The sequence below is a fragment of the Taudactylus pleione genome, unplaced genomic scaffold (assembly GCF_031769625.1).
Source record: "Taudactylus pleione unplaced genomic scaffold, aTauple2 ptg000012l, whole genome shotgun sequence".
Taxonomy (NCBI): Eukaryota; Metazoa; Chordata; class Amphibia; order Anura; family Myobatrachidae; genus Taudactylus; species Taudactylus pleione.
Genome location: NW_028284415.1, coordinates 16,564,994 through 16,584,677, shown reverse-complemented (window position 1 = coordinate 16,584,677; position 19,684 = coordinate 16,564,994). Strand labels below are relative to the sequence as shown.

At 40.2% G+C, this 19,684-nt stretch overlaps 1 protein-coding gene across 1 annotated transcript; it reads left to right on the top strand.

Annotated features, from left to right (window-relative positions):
* Window positions 1–1,597: 1,597 nt before the first annotated feature.
* PMP22 (peripheral myelin protein 22) lies at window positions 1,598–17,076 on the top strand. Its single transcript, XM_088468656.1, has 5 exons — window positions 1,598–1,811; window positions 3,426–3,525; window positions 6,264–6,360; window positions 11,253–11,393; window positions 15,515–17,076. Exons 2-5 carry the CDS (start codon window positions 3,448–3,450, stop codon window positions 15,676–15,678), a joined length of 480 nt encoding a protein of 159 aa, XP_088324782.1. The 5' UTR covers window positions 1,598–1,811; window positions 3,426–3,447; the 3' UTR covers window positions 15,679–17,076.
* Window positions 17,077–19,684: the final 2,608 nt, after the last annotated feature.

Below are 19,684 nucleotides of genomic sequence, written 5' to 3'. Positions count from 1 at the left end.
ACTGGGGGCACTACAGGGGGGGCACTACAAGGGGGGACCACTACTGGGGATTATAACTGGGGGCACTTCAAGGGGGGGACTACTACTGGGGGCACTACAAGGGGGGGACTACTATTACAAGGGGGGACTACTACTACTAGGGGCACTACAAGGGGAGGGGACAACTACTAGGGGCACTGCATAGGGGGGAGGGGACTACCACTGGGGGCACTGCATCGGGGGACCACTGCTGGGGGCTCTATAAAAAGGGCAGTACTGGGGGTACTGCATAGGGGGAAGACTACAACTGGGGCCACTATTTAAGGGGCACTGCATAAGGGTTACCACTATTGGGGGCACTGCATGGGGTGTGGACTGCTACTGGGGGTCCTATATAAGGAGCACTACATAGGGGGTACCACTAATGGGGGCACAAGGGGCACTGCACAGGGAGGACCACTACTGGGGGCACTGCATAGGGGGATCACTACTGGAGGCCTGCTTAAGGGGATCCTCTCCTGGGGCACAGGGGGGGCACTGCATATGGGCACCACGACGGGGCTGTTCCTAATCTTTATTTTTACTTTACATTAATCCCATATTGTCCCGCCTCCTCCCTGGAACACTTGAGGGGGGGGGGGGCGCCGTAGCACGCATGTTCTTCGGGCACCCTGGCTAAACGCTACCCCTCTGCCAGGGCCGCCTGCATGCATTTGCCCCCCAGGCTAAAAGTTGCCAGCCAGCCCCTGACTCCATGGTACATATGACGGCAGGAATTTATGGATGGTATGAACCATTGTTGGGCATCACTAGTTGGGGACACGTGAAGGGCGCGTCACTATCAGACCTCTGCAATCACTGTAAAACTTTTGACCATCAGTGTAAACCATAGATGGTTGCTAAACATTGATGGCCATGCCTATCTTAGGATCACTCACACTTAATACTGGGCACGCTGCATTCTTGTCTTCCAGCTTGGTTGCTGAATAGCCAGCTATGTGAGCAGCTTAACCCCACACACAATTTGGTTTTTCAGAAACAACAAGAAAGCAATGTGTGCTGGGTGCACATTAACCCTTTCCATTTTCAGAATATAATTTCCAACCTTCTTTATAACAGTCACTGTGTAGGGCATCAGGGTAGCCTCCAGCTTCAGTAGAACTACAATACTGGGCAAACCTTTCCAGCTAAAATTAAGCACCCTGGTGTTCTTCAGTTAATATGAAACTACAATTCCTAGCATGCTATGCCAGCCAAAGATAGGCGTCCTGTTGCTATCCAGCTGATATGAACTACAAGTTCCAGCATGTACTACCAGTCAAGGACACACTCATTATGTGTTAAACAAAATCTGACACTCCGTACTTCTGTGGAACCACAAGCAGCTTGAGCAAGATATGCTATATGAGACTTGTAGTTCCACAACAACTGGCGAGTGAACGCGTGCCGAATTGTGCAACCACACAAAACAAGGGCACTTGTGGCAAATGTCACATTCCTCGGTGACATCACACAGCACAGAATGAGTAAAGCCACTTCTGATGTCCTCCCCACTCCCTGCATCCTCCTCCAGTCTTATTTATAGAACGCGATCTCTCTGCTGGAGTGATGTCTGCGACACACCCGCCAGACAGCGTCATGGGGCGTCTTTTCTGTTAAAGGAAAACTTATATCCTCACACTTATAGTATAGAGCTAACCTCAAATAACTCAGTCTGCGTGCCCACCGTGGGGGAACAACACACATCTCCTGGATCTGCTGCATCTGGCTGCTCTCCCTTCAGCTGCTCTCTTACTGGGGTGGAAACCACTAACCTTCACATCTAACACTCGGTATGTTCTCATATATTGTAGATCATGTTTAAACTTCACAATGTTTGCATTTCGGTTAATTATACAAAAATACACAATGTATCTAAAAATGTTAAATCAGATACAGTTTGTATTAGGATACAATATATATATTTTTCTTTTATAAATACGTATTTGCAATTTATCAGTATTTTGTTTTTATTATTTAATGATTATTTAAACAACATATTTTAGTTTATTGCAGTATTGTGTTTTATCTGTGTTGTTTATTATTCTTCTCAATGCATGTATTAGTTTTGGCTAGAGGGCTCATCGCTGTGAATCCTGCTGCCTTTGCATTACGATATTGGGTGTGCCTTTGATTCATCATACTGATATTGCATATAACGGGATGCACACCCATATCACAATGGTAACACTTGTCCTCCCTCTTCTATGCAACAGGTTATTAAATGGAGGATGTTCACACTTTCTGGCATCTTCCAATGGTTTTACATGCTACATTGAGTTTTCTTTTTTATTGTAAATTGGCTTTTTGATAAAAAAAAAAAAAAAAAAAGCAATCAAGAATAGTCAATAATAGCTGTATATTAAAAAGTTCTGAAATACAGATATAATTATATTTGTAAATCGCATAATTATATTAAGGTTAAAAAAGAACAATACAGTACATTTAATGAAGGAATTTGAGGTGTAATCTAAGATGTATTCAGGTTTTAATAAACTCTTCAATATAAATGAATGCACTGCAGCACCTAGCTAAAGAGCTATTATATTAAGATTCACTGTCTGTCTTATTACACTGACAGAGTTGTTTTTACTATTTTTAACCCTCAATCATACTCCCTATCACTGGCAGACACTCCCTGAAAACATAGGACTGGGATATTTTGTTCTAGATGTTGGGTTTTTGTAAAATGTAGAACATGAGTTATTTGTAGCAATTCCTTGCTGAATTGCACTAGAATTGTCTGATATGTAGGATATCTGCACTGGATTTCTGTATCTTTTCAGGAAGCCAGATTCTGCTCAGATTGAAATGGAAACACAAAATTCCACACTCTTATTATTCTTACTGTATATGTCAGTCAGGAAAAAAAATAATCTTGGATACTAACTCTTGGTCCGTGGAAGATCTTGGAAACAGATGTGGAAATTTTGGAATTCTGGGTGTGTTGGTTAGAGAATAAAAAAAACCTGGGAGTTAACTCTTTGGTGCCAAAGCTGGACAAAATATGACTATTGCAGGATGGTGGTAACAATAAGGATGGTTAACATGCTCTGACATTGCACAGAAATCAAATATTAACAATACAAAATGTTGTCATCACTAATTGCTGCTGACCAAGCAAACAGAAGAAGTTCAACTAAAGCAACGACCAACTTGCTTCAATGGGGGGAAAAATCCTTACTAACAAATAGCCCCATAGAAAATGATTGAGTTGTGATGCCCAAGCTCCCCCTGGTGGCCAATGGATGGATAGATACAGACTGACACACCCATGACTGGATCCTATCCTGCAGTATTCCCTCTCACACTGTGACTTCAGAGAGCTGCTGCTGGCGGGAGACAAATAACGGGGAATCAGAGAGTGGGAAAGTGGAATTAAACCAACGTTTTTTTTCTTTCTCCAGGAATCCGCATACTTGAGTGAAAATGCTTGTCTTATTGCTTGGGATCATTCTTCTGCATATTGCCGTCCTGGTATTGTTATTTGTGTCCACAATTGTCAGCGTAAGTACCCAAAATGTTTTGTGCCACCTTTATTATTATGCAGATAAAGTTATAGCTTTCCGCTTATGTGTCTTCATACTGTATGTCTGGCGAATGTAAATATTTACGGAAGTCTGAATTATGTCCATGTTTCATCTTATTCTTACATATTTTGTTTACTGTATGCCGCAAATGTATCAGGCACAAATGTGTCTATTTTACCTTCTGCTATCATAGAACGAGGTTATATTTTGGCTTTAGAGTTGTAGTAGTAGTAGTAAACAGTTTATTTTGTCATTTATAAGAAATGATTGCATGTAAGTGTGTGTCTGTATAGCGCTGCTGTGACTGAAAAGGAACAATACAGTAAATCTATTATTTATAACTATGGAAAGAAAAATAAACGTGTATTCTCATTATAAGCTTTGTCAGGTGACTCGATGTAAATAATATATAGGACGTCTCTGCTAGTCTGGACAGAATCTGTTTTCCAGATGTGCAGGGGAAGGGGTTCCATATATACAATAAGCATTGTGTGCTTCTTGGAGGGAAAGGGTTATGAATTTTGCACTGGGATTAAATATGTGAAATTTGATGCGTGAAATGCGTGGAGGGACTCAGCTGGAGGCTGCCTGCCCCCATATACATACAATGTACAGCTTGTAAATGAGGTGGAGTGTTACTGGTTCTCAAATTTCTCTCATACGCAAAATAATAAGCTGCTCAAGACATATAATATTGGGAGTTGAAACTACAACCAGCTGGAAGGAAAATAATGAACCTTGTTGATTTATTTCCACTCCCTATGAAATAAAGAACATTATTGACAACCATGAAAGAAAAAGCTGATAGTCCATAGAGCAGAGGGTAAGGTAAATGTCACAAAAGTGTCTTTAGTCAGATTAAACCAATTTAGGGTCTACTTTTAAATCGCATATGATTTAAGAGAAGCCATTATTGCAGAGACAGTGCAAACACCCTTCTCCCATCCGAAAACATGAAGCTTTGGGGTTAATAGCTATCAGACAGTGTTGACAGAGTGTTTCCTTGCTGGAAGCTTTGGTATTTTAGGGATTACCTACTCCAGAAACATCACCAGTGCTAGGGTTGATGGGGATTGTGGGCCTCTTTCAGAGATGGACACAGTATCGATGTTGGACACAAGTGTCCGATGTTTTGAGTGTGCGCAGGCATCTGAGCCGCACTGTGCATGCATCCCGATGGTCACTGCCGGAAGATGCAGAGTCAATTTAGATGCAGAGGTGATAGTTCATAGGGCGTTTGTGGGTGGTAACAGTGGGGTGGCAAGCCAGATGTGGGCGTGTCACGGTCAGCGACTTCACTGATTCCAGCGGCCATGTTCAGGGAGACATTCTGCACTTCCATAGAGCTGGTGCAATGTTTGATGGTGCCACTGATGTGTGACTTTTTACGCAAACTATCGGATTAGCGCCGCAGCAAGTGGGCATCTCTGTACAAATACCATTGGCTGTGGCATTAGCATAAAGACGCAGCCGTGCTGCGAAAAAAGTTGCAGTCGGCATTAGCGCTCACCTGATTCAGGCCCTGTGTGTATCGTTTATAAACAGCCCCGACCCCCTACCTGAGTGTTATGAGCACTAGCTACTGTCCAATGCAGGCTGCTTACAGGTCACAATACTAGGGTGGGCAATGCTGCATCCTCCTGATCACTTCAGTACTTTTTTGCAGGAGTTTTCTGGAATTTTTAATTTTCATTGCTTTGAAAACTTCTACAAATATATTTCATTAGAGCTATTTCTAGGACATTTAGTTCAGTTTTGGAACAAATGTGGGTTTTAGTCTTACCTAAAATATAAATGATGAGTTTGCAGTATTATCTGTACTTAAACAATTGAATACTGTATTTCATGGTGTTTACAATTTTATTTTTGTAATGTATTCTATTGGATTTATATTTGCTAAAAACACATAGTGGCCTTCTCTATTCTGAGCAGGACTGTATGGTCCCCGGCCAGAGATTTCCATCTTTTTTCTTAGCAGCACTGTATGGTCTTCGGTCAGAGATGCTTCATTAAAAAGCAATCAGCACGCTGTGTAATCTCTATAAAGCACTGGACATGGTAACACTAACAACCCATGTAAATAATAATGAATGAAATCACCATCAAGTAGGCAGAACATGAGACTATAGTAACTCATGACTCAAGACTCTTACAATGACTTGTGATTAGAATGCTATGTTTTCATATAATGTAAGCTTTCCCTTTGGAGTCATAGGGGTAAATTTACTAAAGTGAGAGTTTTTAGAAGTGAGTTTTAAAAGTGATGTTGCCCATAGCAACCAATCAGATTCTAGCTATTATCTTCTAGAAGGTGCTAGTTAAATGTTAAGTAGAATCTGATTGGTTGCTAGGGGCAACATCACTTCTAAAACTCACTTCTAAAAACTCTCACTTTAGTAAATTTACCCCATAGCTTTGACAACAGAATCGGTACAGACAGGGCTGGTCTATGAAAGGGGTATAGGCACCTGGCAAGATATGCAGCGCCTCCTCCTGGCCTTTACAGATGTTATAGCCAGCCCCAATGACACATTATTTATTTGGTACTGTGCAAAAAGAAAAGGGGTAACATCGATTTTATCAGCCCACAGTGACTATATTTTGTGTGAGCATTGTAGGAATGGCAGAGTCAGTATGGCAATGTGCAGCAAAGTTAAAGGGCCTCTTATTTGCTTTGTCATTCTAACACTTTGGATTTTTTTCTTTCTTTATCAGAGCTGGCTGGTGAATAACAGCTATTCGGCCGATTTGTGGCAGAATTGCAGTGGGGGATCCAGCAGCACATGGAACTGCCTTACCGCCTCAAACAATGGTGAGTAGATCTGTGGTGACACCCATTCCATAAGACCAACAAGGTCAGCACTGAGGTATCAAGGGAAGGAATTTGATGATTGTATTACCTACGATAACATTCCCCCTTGGTGTTCTCTTTACTGTCAATGGTTCTAAAACTTCCTACTCCGGCCATCAGCTGGGCTAACTTTTCTAGCAATTACCAAGTATATATGTATATGTACAGATGGGTCCTCACTTGCTGGGCATCTTTACGCCTTACAGCGCGAGACACCTTGTGCGACCTGATGCAGCAAAAACACACTCACAGTGTACTAGGCACGCTAGGCTGTGACTTTAACCAAACAAGAATTGGTATAACACATGTACAAAGACACAGAGGAAGCACAATGAAACTTAGGGGTATATTTACTAAAGTGTGGGTGTGTAGAAGTGGAGATGTTGCCCATAGCAACCAATCAGATTCTACTTAAGATTTATCTAGCATCTTCTAGAAGATAATAGCTAGAGTCTGATTGGTTGCTATAGGCAACAAACCAGCACTTTAGTAAATATACTCCTTAGCATGAGGAAAAGCTACGGCCTCTCACATCAGAGCCCTTTTTGCACAGATTAAGACTCAGCCACGCACAGATGTACAAATGTCACACATCCCATTATCAGTGTAATCTAGCAAAGTAGTTTTGTCACTTCTAGGTGTTTTAATTATGCAAATCAGATGCACATTTTGAGCAAAAAAGATGCTCAGTGCGGCCGATTTTCACGGAACCTGGTGCACTGACAGGCTAATTGGCGCGACTGAAGCAACAGTAAAAAAGGACACGTGTGTGTGTGTGTGTATATATATATATATATATTATATATATATATATACAGTATATATATGTATGTATGTATGCATTTTTGTTTTGTTCTTTTTGTTGACCCCTTGTTGTACTCTATAAATAATGGATAATAATGATTCTAATGCCACACCTGTCTCTTGAAAATCTGAGCGCCAGACCACACTATAACTAAACAAACCCTAAATCACTTTGGAGGTTATTTATGAGCTTTGCCCTTTCAGATTCTCAAATAGGTTGGCTACAACTTGGATATAAATAGAGTTATAGACCATTGCCTCTACTTAAATCTCGAGTTTCAAAGTAGCTGGAGAACTCTCCAACCTCATAGCTGGAATAAGTGTTGTGAAAAAGATTTTGCCTGTAGCACCCTCTTGTGGTGGATTGGTGTAGCTGTAGCTGAGGGACCCAATATAGTAAGCCACTTATTCATGGTTGAAACCACATAGTTAACATGGTGGAAAATAACTTGTGAGTCATTTGGCTGCCATCAAACATTTGTCCATGATTCTCACACATAACATTCTGCAGCTGTAGCATCACTTTGATATAAAATAAAATGACTTTTCTTACTGTGAAAAGTCCAAAGCCACATGTTTGATTAGGCATAATGTTTTCTAGGCTGACATTTTAGTGTGATGTCATCATGGAAGGCTATTGGCAAAAACATTTTTTGGGGTGTGAGGGGATGGTAATTTTGAGAAAGTGAATAAGCTAAATTATAAAAATGACTGCATCGTTGCACTTAGACTATCCAAATTACCCTGTTAGCAGGCCACAAAATAGAAGGTGCTTCTTCTGAATGTGCCCCTATTTGTGATGATTGTGGTTCTGGTTGGCGCAGTTTAGGAGCTGAGCTTATTTTTACAAATATTTCTCCTGTATACATGTTGGGCGGTATGCTAATTTACCAGTGCCAGATCTGTGCCATTTGGGGGCCTTAGCATAAAGAATAAGCTGCTGGTACATCCCGTGAGGATTCTTCCTTCTTTCTTTAAAAGATGTGCCGGGCGGTGTTATCCATTTAGTGATAGCAAAGACTCATGAAAGTGAGGAACATGAGTTTCATACCTTACAGTTGCATTGGACTGTACCTTCTCCCATCTATTTCCATATAAATGTAGGCATTTCACAGCTAGCTGTGGACCAGTGAATCACAAGGGAAAAGATGGAATAACTTTAAAAGAGGTTTTCTTAAAGAGACAGATACAGAAAGATCCCCCCATGGTATTGATATAGGTCCATTTCAAGCTAATCACTTTTCTCAAGCAGCCAGGTGAAGTATTATATAGAGAGGTGCAATATTGTTTTAACAATGTAAAAATAAAATTATATTATAATAAAAAATGAATAATAGTTGTCCCATTTATTTGTGCATTGAATAAGTTAGGGAGAAGGGATGTACAGTAATAACCCAGACAACTATAGTATCAAAATCACTTTAAACAGGTTGAAATCTTCACCTCACAAGTAGATAGATTATAGTCATCTGTAACATATGTCTGTTTCTTCCAACTGGAAACTGCAGAATCAGTAAATTGAAATGGTTTTTTATGTTAGCCAAAGACATTCTAGTTTGAGATCAATAATCTTATGTTATATTGTTATATTTACAGTATCAATTATTAATAATAATAATAATAATAATAATAATAATAACTGTTTTTCTTGTTTAGTAATGGCTGAAGTGTGTGTGTGTGTGTATATATATATATATATAATATATATATATATTATATACACATACAGTATATTATTATAATTTTTTTAACACTGTTCTTACTACAGTGGTCCTTGAAATGATAGAACAAATAGTGGAATAGTAAGACGCTCATGACAGAGGATAATATGGCCAGTCATTAGAGCCTGTTTCAGCATTTCTGTAGCTAACTGAGGGGATCAAACATTCCACTAATTGTCCATCCAAGGGGCACATTGTACAAAGTGCTCAGCACAGACTGACTGATGGACAGTACACCTGTACATTGCTGGTGAATATAAATGTTCTAGTAATTTGCTGCATATGTAAATACTAAATAATTCAAGAGTAGAGTTCCCATTGTCTAGAGAGATCCTGCCCAACCATTCCCATAAAAGCATTAGGCTGTATTAAATGTGTCCTCCATTATTAGACTATTAGAGGCTGGTGATTTTACTGGAGCTGTCCCTTAGAGAGAGTGCTTGTTTCTGGGATATAGGCAGGTTTCAGTTTTTATAAAACCGTAAGGCAATAATAACAATGCTCGTACAATTTGTGTTCTTTCTTTTGTTCAGTAATACATTGACTTTCCAGATCCTTACATTTGGCACTAGCATAGGCTTAAGTGTCCATCCAAGATGCTTTGGAAATGTGGGAATGCAAATTTCACTGATGTGTGTGGAAGCATGTACAATGCAAATTTCAGCCAGTTGCTTGAGCAGTGTTTTTGGGAAGGCCTTTTTAGGAAAGTTCCTTTAAGTGCCCAAACAAAGTACACTATCTGAACAATTGTGACCGGATCCCTGTTAGATTTGACCAGGGACGGACTGGGGCTGTATATCAGCCCTGGCAGTCCACCCTGCACTTCCGTGTAGAGGGGGGCGTGGTAAATGCAAGGTGGCATGCCGTGAGTCACGGGGGCTGGCCTCGTGGCACATCCCTGTCTTTTTCCGGCCCAGCACAGCCGCCGCCGGCCCATACACGCCTCCACCCCTTCCGGCTAGGTGAAATCTTAATGATTTCAAAGCTGTTGGGTGGAGGGCGGGGGTCTTTACCTTCACCCCCTCCTCGAGCTGATCCTTAGGCCATCGGCCCTTCTGGCATATGCCAGAAGTGCCTGATGGCCAGTCCGGCCCTGGATTTGACTATACGTGTGCATATACGTGTATGGCTCAATCTGGGAGACAGAACTAACATTCTTTCAATGGGATTTGATCCACCTGGCCATCATACACATTTTGGGATCAATCCTATTAGCCACAAGATCCCTCTCGGCGTGACTAAGTGCTGATGTTTGTTCGTAGCCCTATAGAGCTGCATACAAAAATGTACGTGTCCTGGGTGAGACCAGGCCACAAAGGGGGTGAGTTGCGGTGCCAAGATAACATTTCATCCCTTTTGCACCTAACAGGATTGAACCCTTTACTGATGGCAAGGTTCATGCCTCACTGATGTCACTAGATCCTAGTGAATTGATAGTCTGCAATCTCACAAATACTGATTCAGCCTACACAATGCTTCAACAGTGCTTCCACAGAGTGTTGGAAACAGGGCCATCTCAATATCTTAGTGCTCTCTGGGCCTGATTCAGAGCCGGACACTCTGACCAGAGCGCTCGCTCTGAATCAGGGCCCTCCTACCTAAACTTGGAGCGGCCTCTTGGACTCTCGCATAGCTGTGGGTTACCACCCACGGCTTATGCGAGCGTCCATGATGATGGTCGCGATGGTCAAGACCATCGCGACCATCGGGCTTGCGACGAGACCCTGCGGTAGGGTCTCGGTGACCGCAAGCCCAGGAGTGATTTTGGCTCTATCAGAGCCAAAATCACTCCCACTGACATCACTAGTGATGTCAGTGGGGCCGGACCCAGACGGTAGGCGTTCCCATGGGAACGCCTCCGTCTGGCAGCCACGCCCCCGGCACGCCCACCAAAGGGGGCGTGCTGTCAATCAACATCGACAGCACGCCCCCTTTGGTGCAAGACCTGGAGCAACGGCTTCCCCGTCGCTCCCCGGGTCTCGTGCATGCGAACGACGTAGCTCCCTCCGTCGTGCGCATGCGCACTAGGGCACCATCGACCCGCTTGCGAGCGCCCAGCGCTCACGAACGGGTCTGAATCAGGCCCTCTGTCCATTTGTACTAAAAGAATGTCTAAAAGACCTTGGCAAACATATCTGATCATTCATTTAACATGTTCAAGGCTTTCCAAGTTTAGATAAATGACAGTAAGGGTAATGCTTACATACAATAATCTAAAGCTCTTGTGCACTTCACAATCTATAAAAAATACAATTTCATCAACATGTTAAGTGCTTTTCTGTTTATAGATTATGAATAAGTAATTATTGTGTATATGTTCATTCACAGAATGGCTCCAGTCTGTCCAAGCAATGATGATCCTAGCTATAATCTTCAGTGTTCTGTCCCTATTTCTGTTCTTCTGCCAACTGTTCACACTTACAAAAGGTGGACGCTTCTACCTAACTGGGATCTTTCAAATTCTTGCGGGTAAGTGACACTGGCATACTGTCTTATTTGCAAAAATGCTTTATGCTTTTAAAGGTTGTGTTTTGCAATATATCAGGTTACCGCGTTATCTTGGTTTTGCTGGGTACAGTTAGCTAGGGTCAGGACATCTGTAACTTAAAAACAGGTTGCACATGGACATTCAGTAGATTAAGTGGATAGAGATAAAACCTGTAGTTAGTAGGAACATTAAAATGTTAACAGCAGCACAGAGCATTTCAGCTTAGCCAACATGTATTCTCTTCTTTAAGTAAGTTGGAAGTTCTAGGTCAGTGATGGGAAGCCAGATACGCTTTATGGACTACGTGTTCAGCCCCCTAACCTTTAAACTCAGTAATAAATAAGACCAAAGAGACACCATATATCTTAGATTAGATCCTAGATAACAGACAAATGCCACACTCACCCCAAAACCCCCCCCTCAGGCCCTCACAATGTTCATCCATTCGAACCAAAGCCATATGGCCTTAAGATCGAATTTTCCTCCAAATGCCTCTCAGACTGCCCTCTTTTCCCTAAAACACAAAAAGCTTTGGCAATAGAGGAAGATCTCTTAGGCATACAGCAAAAAATAAGCGCTCTGGCCAACAGGGCATAAAGGTGGGACTAGGCTTGCATAGCATCTAAATGGTTAACAACAGCACAAAATGATGATAGAAGGTTTCTTTAAATCCTTTAGAGAAAGAACACTAGATAATTAATATTCAGTATTTTTGGTTTGTTTATAGAACTGTAACCTAAATGTGTGAAAGAAAGTTTGCAGAGTTCAGATAAATGCGTGCTAGAGATGACTATTCTCCCTCTCATTCAGTAGGGCAGGCTGTTTGAGCTCTGGATTATCAGTTTTCTGTGCTGTTGCATAGCTGGTCGCTGACTCACTGTGAGTTATTAATTGGACAGCTGTTTGTTCTTAATGGATACATTGGTACCTAAAATGCCAGCAGTATACTTACAATTATAACCTCATTGTAACATAACATTACATTTCTATATTGTATATTTATAAAAAAAAATACAGACAGACTAATTTAATTAAATGGTTTTGTACACAAATGTGCTGTAACACTGAGCAACCAATCAGGTGCTTGTTTTTATTTTCTTAGTTTTAATAGAAAAATAGCAGCTTTCACCTGATTTGCTTCAATGGGTTACATCACAGTTGTTCATATTGTACCATTTTATTATTAAAGGATTTCTGTTATTAACAATTGAGGTAATAATGCATATTGTAAGCTCTGGAGTGCAGAGCCATCATACCACCAGTTCATTGCATGCTACTGTATTATTTTTATGATGGTATATTCAGTCTTCATCCCTGACTGTACAGGCTTGTAGATAAACAAAGTATAATTACTTACAAAATTAATACCAAGAATACTGTGCATAAATAAGTAATGATTATTAATGTACATATGTGTTTCTTGCGTGTTAAACAGCCCTTCTAGTCGTGCCATGCCTTGGCTTGACTCTGTAGCGCCAAGTGTCTTTTCATGCAACTTATTACCTTCTTAATCGAATAGGATGCACAAACAGCTTCTGCTGATTAAAATAATATGCGGCATGCTGACACTGTAACGTAGCATTTGGCATGCAGATACACCACCAGTTGCGCACAATTTATAGGCATGCCGCATATCATTTTAATCAGCAGAAGCTGCGTGTGCATCCTATTCACTTTGCGAATAAGACGCATTTTAAGGTAAAAAGACGCATGCATAGATGCCCGGAGCTCACGCATTGTTTAACGCCACTTGTAGCTCATGGAGGTAAGGTGGACACATCTGTTTGTAACTACCAATGCCTCTACCCCCTAATGTCAAAAACATTTTCCATTCCTCTTTGAGTTAAAAGTTTACAACGGCATTCTATATACTAAAATAAGACTATAAAATCTTATTATATGGGGTACTGTGCATACACTGTAAAACATAAGGCTATTAGAAGTGACAGGATGAGTTCCATCACCATATAAAGGCATGAAACCACAGGCTACGGCATTCTGGGGCAAATTCTAATATCCATAATAGTTTACAACAGAGGATGCGTTATTTCTTATAAAGCAAAAGGTAAATTGAAGTGATGACATCAGAATTCACCAATTATACTGACATTATTTGTAGGTATTTTCACATATATTAAAGGATAACACGCAAAACTAAAAAACTAGCTCATATTGTGAAAATAAAAAGAATGTATGTTCCAATGATGGATATGCCAGGGCACTGATGGCTGCAACAGTTGCATGGCGCACTCAGCTCTGCCCAGCAAGCTGGTCACCGGCATTGCAGAAAGGAGGGCGATATGGGATCATTACAGTCATCAGTCACCCTGGTGAATCCAGTGAATCAGGAATATGGGGTAAGTATCATTTCCTTTAACTTTTTGAACTTCAACAAAAACTATTTGAACTGTTTTTTTTATTTTTGTGTTTAGGTTCTGTATAATATGCATAGAAGAAGATTCATAATTGTACTGGCAATAGCTCTTTTATTGTTCACTGCAGTTTGGTCTCTGCGCCACCACCCTCTTCATGATCTTTGGGTAACATTATTCTTGTCTTCCAGGAAATACCACTGACACAGTCTTGCTTTTATTTAAATGTCTGTGCCACACAAGTGGGAGGTTTGGCTTGTTAGAGTCAAATGACCTGACCTGCAAAATGCCCACTTGTGCATTTTAGTAAACAAAGCACTCATTGTGGCAGAGCCACCCCAGCCAGGAATGTAGGTGTCCTGCGGCCAATTTAGAATACAATTATAAAGGGAATGGCCAGTGCTACAGTATCTGCCGCACCAAACAATGCAGCTCTCACAAATACATTATAAGTTGGAAAAGACAGTGCACTTAGAGAAAGGTCCTAGGACTGTTACATAAATCTGTAAACAAAATGTTCCTGAACTTTTTTACAATTACTGTTATTTGTGATCAGTGAAAACAATTTTACTTGTGTACTGAATTTCCTGCCAGCCTGGTAGCATAAATAAATTGTTTTTATAAGCTACAAAACAAGACTATATACTGTGTATACTTCTTAAAGGGACTTGACAATCACTGTGATGTGATCAGTTGCAAGAGGTGTGAGAGTAGTATGACACTACAATATTGACGTGTACTCGTACACTTGAGGCAGGTATTGATGAAGAGGCACAGTTCTTAGCAATTGGCAAGTTCACAGTTAATTAGCTTATGATTAACATACTCCTGGTCTACTGGTCAAATGTTCGCCTAAAAGGGCCCATACACTAGTGACAGATCGCCGGATTCCTGCGATTCTGAGATGCTGGGTTGCCGGATCAGTGAAAATAAGCATATTGGATTTCACTAATTTGCCGATCACCATCAAAATATGATCGTAATTTGCAAATTGGTGAAATTTAACATGAAGAATTTCACTGACCCCCTGACGGATTGCGGAACATCAATGGCCACCGGTCTCCTTTTCTGACCAGCGGATCGACATTTCCGATCCCATCGCCTTAAGTCTATAAATATAGGGGGAGAAGATATTTTCTATTTTTCTCTAAAATCTTCATTAAACTATATTCAATTTGTGGCAGGAGCTAGTGCGAATTGATGTTAGCTAAAAGCTAAGAGACAAACCCAGCTGATAAATCAGCTATGAGAGAGAAAAAATGATCACCAGTGTAGTCTGTAAATGTGAAATACTTTTTAAGTTCTTATTATGAGTGGGTAGAATGCTTATTCAGCCTTAATGCAATATATTTTGCAAATATCATTATATACTGTGAATATATATATTTCTAAACACGTTTTTTTGCAAACATTCAGATAGATTGCTGTTTCAGTGTTTATAATCATTAACACTCTGTAAAGTACAATGAAGTTCTTTTGGATCATTTATCAAAGAACTGCGGAATAGACATAATACACTATACTGCACAACAGCTTTGACTGGTGCATTTTTAGTTGACCAATACAGACTTCACCTATAGTTTAGAGGTATATATTTCTTGGGCTGAACTGTAGCCATGGCAACATCAATAGCCAATTAGAATGTTTGTAACACTGGACGTCCCATATATGGCTTAACAGGGGACTAAAAATATTTATGTTTAACCCTAATTTCCTATTTCTCTCCTTAGGGCTGTGTGTGATGGCTGGAGCTATCATCTTTACTGTGCGGCACACAGAATGGAATAAGGACCCTGCGGCCAACTTTGGATTTGCCTATATCTTGGCATGGGTGGCTTTTCCGCTAGCCGCTATTAGTGGCATCATTTATGTCATCTTGAGGAAGCGTGAATAAACACCTGAAGACCACCACATCTGGGAAAGATAAAAGCTCAATACAAAGTTTAAAGGGGATCCTAAAGAAGTGAAACCAAAAATTTCAACCTCCCCTCACCAAAGAGAGAGAGTATGGTGGGGGCAGGTTCCTGTGTTAATTGAAGATGTAAATAGTATCTATGGTTTAAAAACCTATTTATAACACTTTTTACATATATGTACATAGTATTGTTTGCTTATTTTGACCTTCTGTAAGTGTAAAAAAAAGATTGTACTTGTGTCTACTACAAAATATTTTTTTTGTGTGTGGACAGCATCCCAAAAACAAAAGATACAATTTGTGTGCCTTACAAGTTATGAACAGTCTTAACCTGTACCAATTGTTACCCCATGTGTGCAATTATGGAGTGAAATGCAATGACCTGCATTAAAAAAAAAAAAAAAAGCTTCCTTACCAGATACAAAATGGCCGACGCTAGAGCAAGAGAGGTGCTTATAGCACAGAGGCTGTTTTGAAGCTAATACTCCATAAGAGTTAAGTGTCCACCAGGTTCATGCATAGAGAGAGGCTAGGGACCTGGATGGAACTTACAGTGGTAGAGACAGTAGTGCGGCGGTCAGCAAGCCAAAGCAGAATGGGCAATGAGGCTGAGCTAGCACGAGGGTCATTCTTCAAAATGCCATTTGACTGTTGCACTGAAACCATGCCAAACTACTGTGGAAGACGTTTGTGATTATGACAATCAAGTCTTGTTATATTTCACCTTTTGTGGGCATTGTGACGAAAATAACATAATTATCTCCTTCTCATACCAACAGGTGAAGGCATTGCTAAACACCACAGTTGGCATGGGGCAAAATCCTTTAACATCAGTTCTGTTGTGTCATTGCTTTCTCATGTAGAGTTTTGTTTTTATGGCCTTCTCATTAAGGGGCAAAGGTCTTTTTTTGAATTGACCCTACACTGCCAGTGGAGCTTGCAAATTTTTGCAGAACCAAAAAGTGAGAGGGACTTTACCAACTGGATGTGTGCCTGTCTCTAAAAAGAGATCTCATAGAAATTTAGAAGTGTTTGAAGAAAAGTACAGTATATGTTTATTTTTTATTTTAACCAATGTGCATGTATTATACGTAAATATATAAATATATATAACAAGGTAGCCATAATTGTTTACCAAATGTTTCGCTTCTAAAAAAAAAATATTTAGATAATTGACTTATCATTTCTGAAACCTAACTGAAAGAAATTAAGTAGTTTCTCACCAAGTAGGTTAAAATGAAAAACAGTGGTGCTATGATCATTTTTTTGGACCATTCCTTATATTTTAACATTTGTCTAATTTCTCACCCAGTAACATCTTATGTTTTTAGTTTTATTTACTGTTTTGTTATTTTGAAAATAAAACCATTGAACTTGTTTAGTTCTCTAAAGTGAGGTCTATGTGAATATTTAATTAAAAAAATTGGCTGCTTAGAAGACTGGTGAAGTGATTATTGTAAGCACTGATGTGGCTGGATGATTATACATACATACATACATACATACATACATACATATATACATACATACATACATACATATATACATACATACATACATACATACATACATACATACATACATACATACATATATACATACATACATACATATATATATACATACATACATACATACATATATACATACATACATATATACATACATACATACATACATATATACATACATACATACATATATACATACATACATACATACATATATACATACATACATATATACATACATACATATATACATACATACATACATACATACATATGTACTGTGAATCAGTAGATATGGTGAATGTGCAGTGTACATTTTGAAGTTAAATTACAGAACTTAAGGGGCCCCTGACACCTAAGAACCGTGGAGGTGGCGATTTTCAGACCTGTAACTATATTAATTATAATACAGACTATTAATTCACTGAGACCTACTCTACCAGACAGTGATACTAGCGAGAGTACTGCCTACTGTGCCTCCGTGGTTCCTTGTGCATTCATAGGTTGTATTCTCATAAGAACTGGCTAGGCTTAATACAATGTGGCTGCTTGTGCTTTTTGCTGGATTGCTTCTAAGAGACATGTGCCCTCTAAATGCCACATGACATCCCAGCTAGTTAAACATTGCATAGATAATAAATGTTTTTAGATGATAATATTATTTTCTTAATAGAGCTTAAACTCATTCATGAATGTATACAGAGGACACTAATCTATAAAAATTAAATAATTTATAAGGATATTTTTTATTTGTCATTAAAGAAAATAGGACAAGTCTAGTAGCTTGTCGTATGATATGCCTTATACATTTGGGTAAATCCAATTAGCTGCACTTATGGTACCTCCGGACTCGCGGATTGTTTTCAGCCCCATAGGGCTGCATACAAAAATCTGCGAGTCCGGGGTGAGATGTGGCTGCGATCTCTAATTGGGTTGACTCCACTGTAGTACATCAAGTTAAATTTGCAGGAGGCCAGTAATACAATTTCTGCCAAAACTAATTTGTCAAATGTAATTCTATATCTTCAATTGGCAGTAGGGATGTCAATTAAAGGTTTCTCAATTTACATATACCATCCGACCATTGGGGTTTTTAAAAAAAAATTTATTAAATATTGGGGTACATCTTGACCATGCCCAACCACACCTGCAATTCACTAAGGTCACATCCAATATCAATAAGGCCTGACCCGTTTGGGTGCTACAAACCCGGACTGTCTGAAATAATTATGAATACTGGGGGTAATGAACGATAAAGTTAGTAGGAATTCTGCAATATTTCCTAACATGCTAGGTGGGACATGTTGTTCTGCAGAATATACATTTGCCATTTTAAAATGACAAGGTCTGGAAAAGAGGTATATATGGCCCTGTGTCATTTCAAATGTGTAAGACATTATTATGGACTCTTTAATTCCCACTAGTCTTCTTGCTTTATGCCTGCTGTTGTTTGTACCGAATATCTGTGCACTAAGAAGCAAAAAATAAAATACAATTCAGAGTAACTCAATTGCTGTATGTCTGAGCATCTGTCCATATTGAAAATAGAAAACTAGTTGATCTTGTGAGGTTTGCTTAATTTAAAGCATGTCTCCCAACTGTCCCTATTTTGGAGGAATGGTCCTAACTGGGCCAGAGGGTTGGGAGGTATGTCCTCTTCTCAGCTGCTTTGCATAGTGGTGCATGGGTGCTGAAGGCACCTGCTTTTGATGTGCACAGTATTCAAAGGGAAGGCCCAATACGTTGAAAGCATTGGACGTGCCCATTGGGACGAATGCCCTGTGCAAAGCAGATATTGTCCTGATTCCCTAACGTAAAAAGATGAGAGGTATGTTTTAAAGAGTCCCATTTCTTAAAATATTTACATATAATCACTAGGGATGAGTGGTTCGGATTCTGTGGAATCCGAACTGCTCCGAACATAGGGGATCCAAGTCCACTCGAACCGAGGCTCGGGTGTTCCCGTCTGACTCGGATCCCACTTCGAGGCCGAACGTCATCCTCCCGACGTCGGATTCTCGTGAGACTTGGTTCGATGTAAGGCGCCGCGACCGGGATTCAGCACCATTTCTTACTCGGCACGCACACTGCGCACTGCTCTGCAATAAGGTGGCTGTGTATAGACTTTAGACTAGTGGCTGTGCTGTTAAGTGACAGTAGGCACACTGCACGCTGATGTATGGTGCGCTACTTTGCTAATTAAAGTGGCTGTGGTAGCCTGTGTCCACACTCACAACAAGTGGTTGTGCTGTTAAGTGACTGTGTATAGGGGGCACACTGCACGCTGAAGTATGCTGCACTACTCTGCTAATTAAAGTGGCTGTAGCCTGTGTCCGACTCCAGACTCACAAGTGGCTGTGTATAGGGGGGCACACTGCATGTCACACTGATGTATGCTGCACTACTCTGCTGATTAAAGTGGTTGTGTCCAGACTCACAAGTGGCTGTGTGTACTAGGCTTGCTGATGTATGAA

What these genes read in the sequence shown, in the direction of transcription:
- PMP22 (XM_088468656.1), top strand. Translation starts at nt 3,448, where the DNA reads ATGCTTGTCTTATTGCTTGGGATCATTCTTCTGCATATTGCCGTCCTG. An exon ending in TTGTGTCCACAATTGTCAGC is followed by an intron (nt 3,526 to 6,263) that starts GTAAGTACCCAA and finishes TTTCTTTATCAG; the next exon opens with AGCTGGCTGGTGAATAACAG. An exon ending in GATCTTTCAAATTCTTGCGG is followed by an intron (nt 11,394 to 15,514) that starts GTAAGTGACACT and finishes TTCTCTCCTTAG; the next exon opens with GGCTGTGTGTGATGGCTGGA.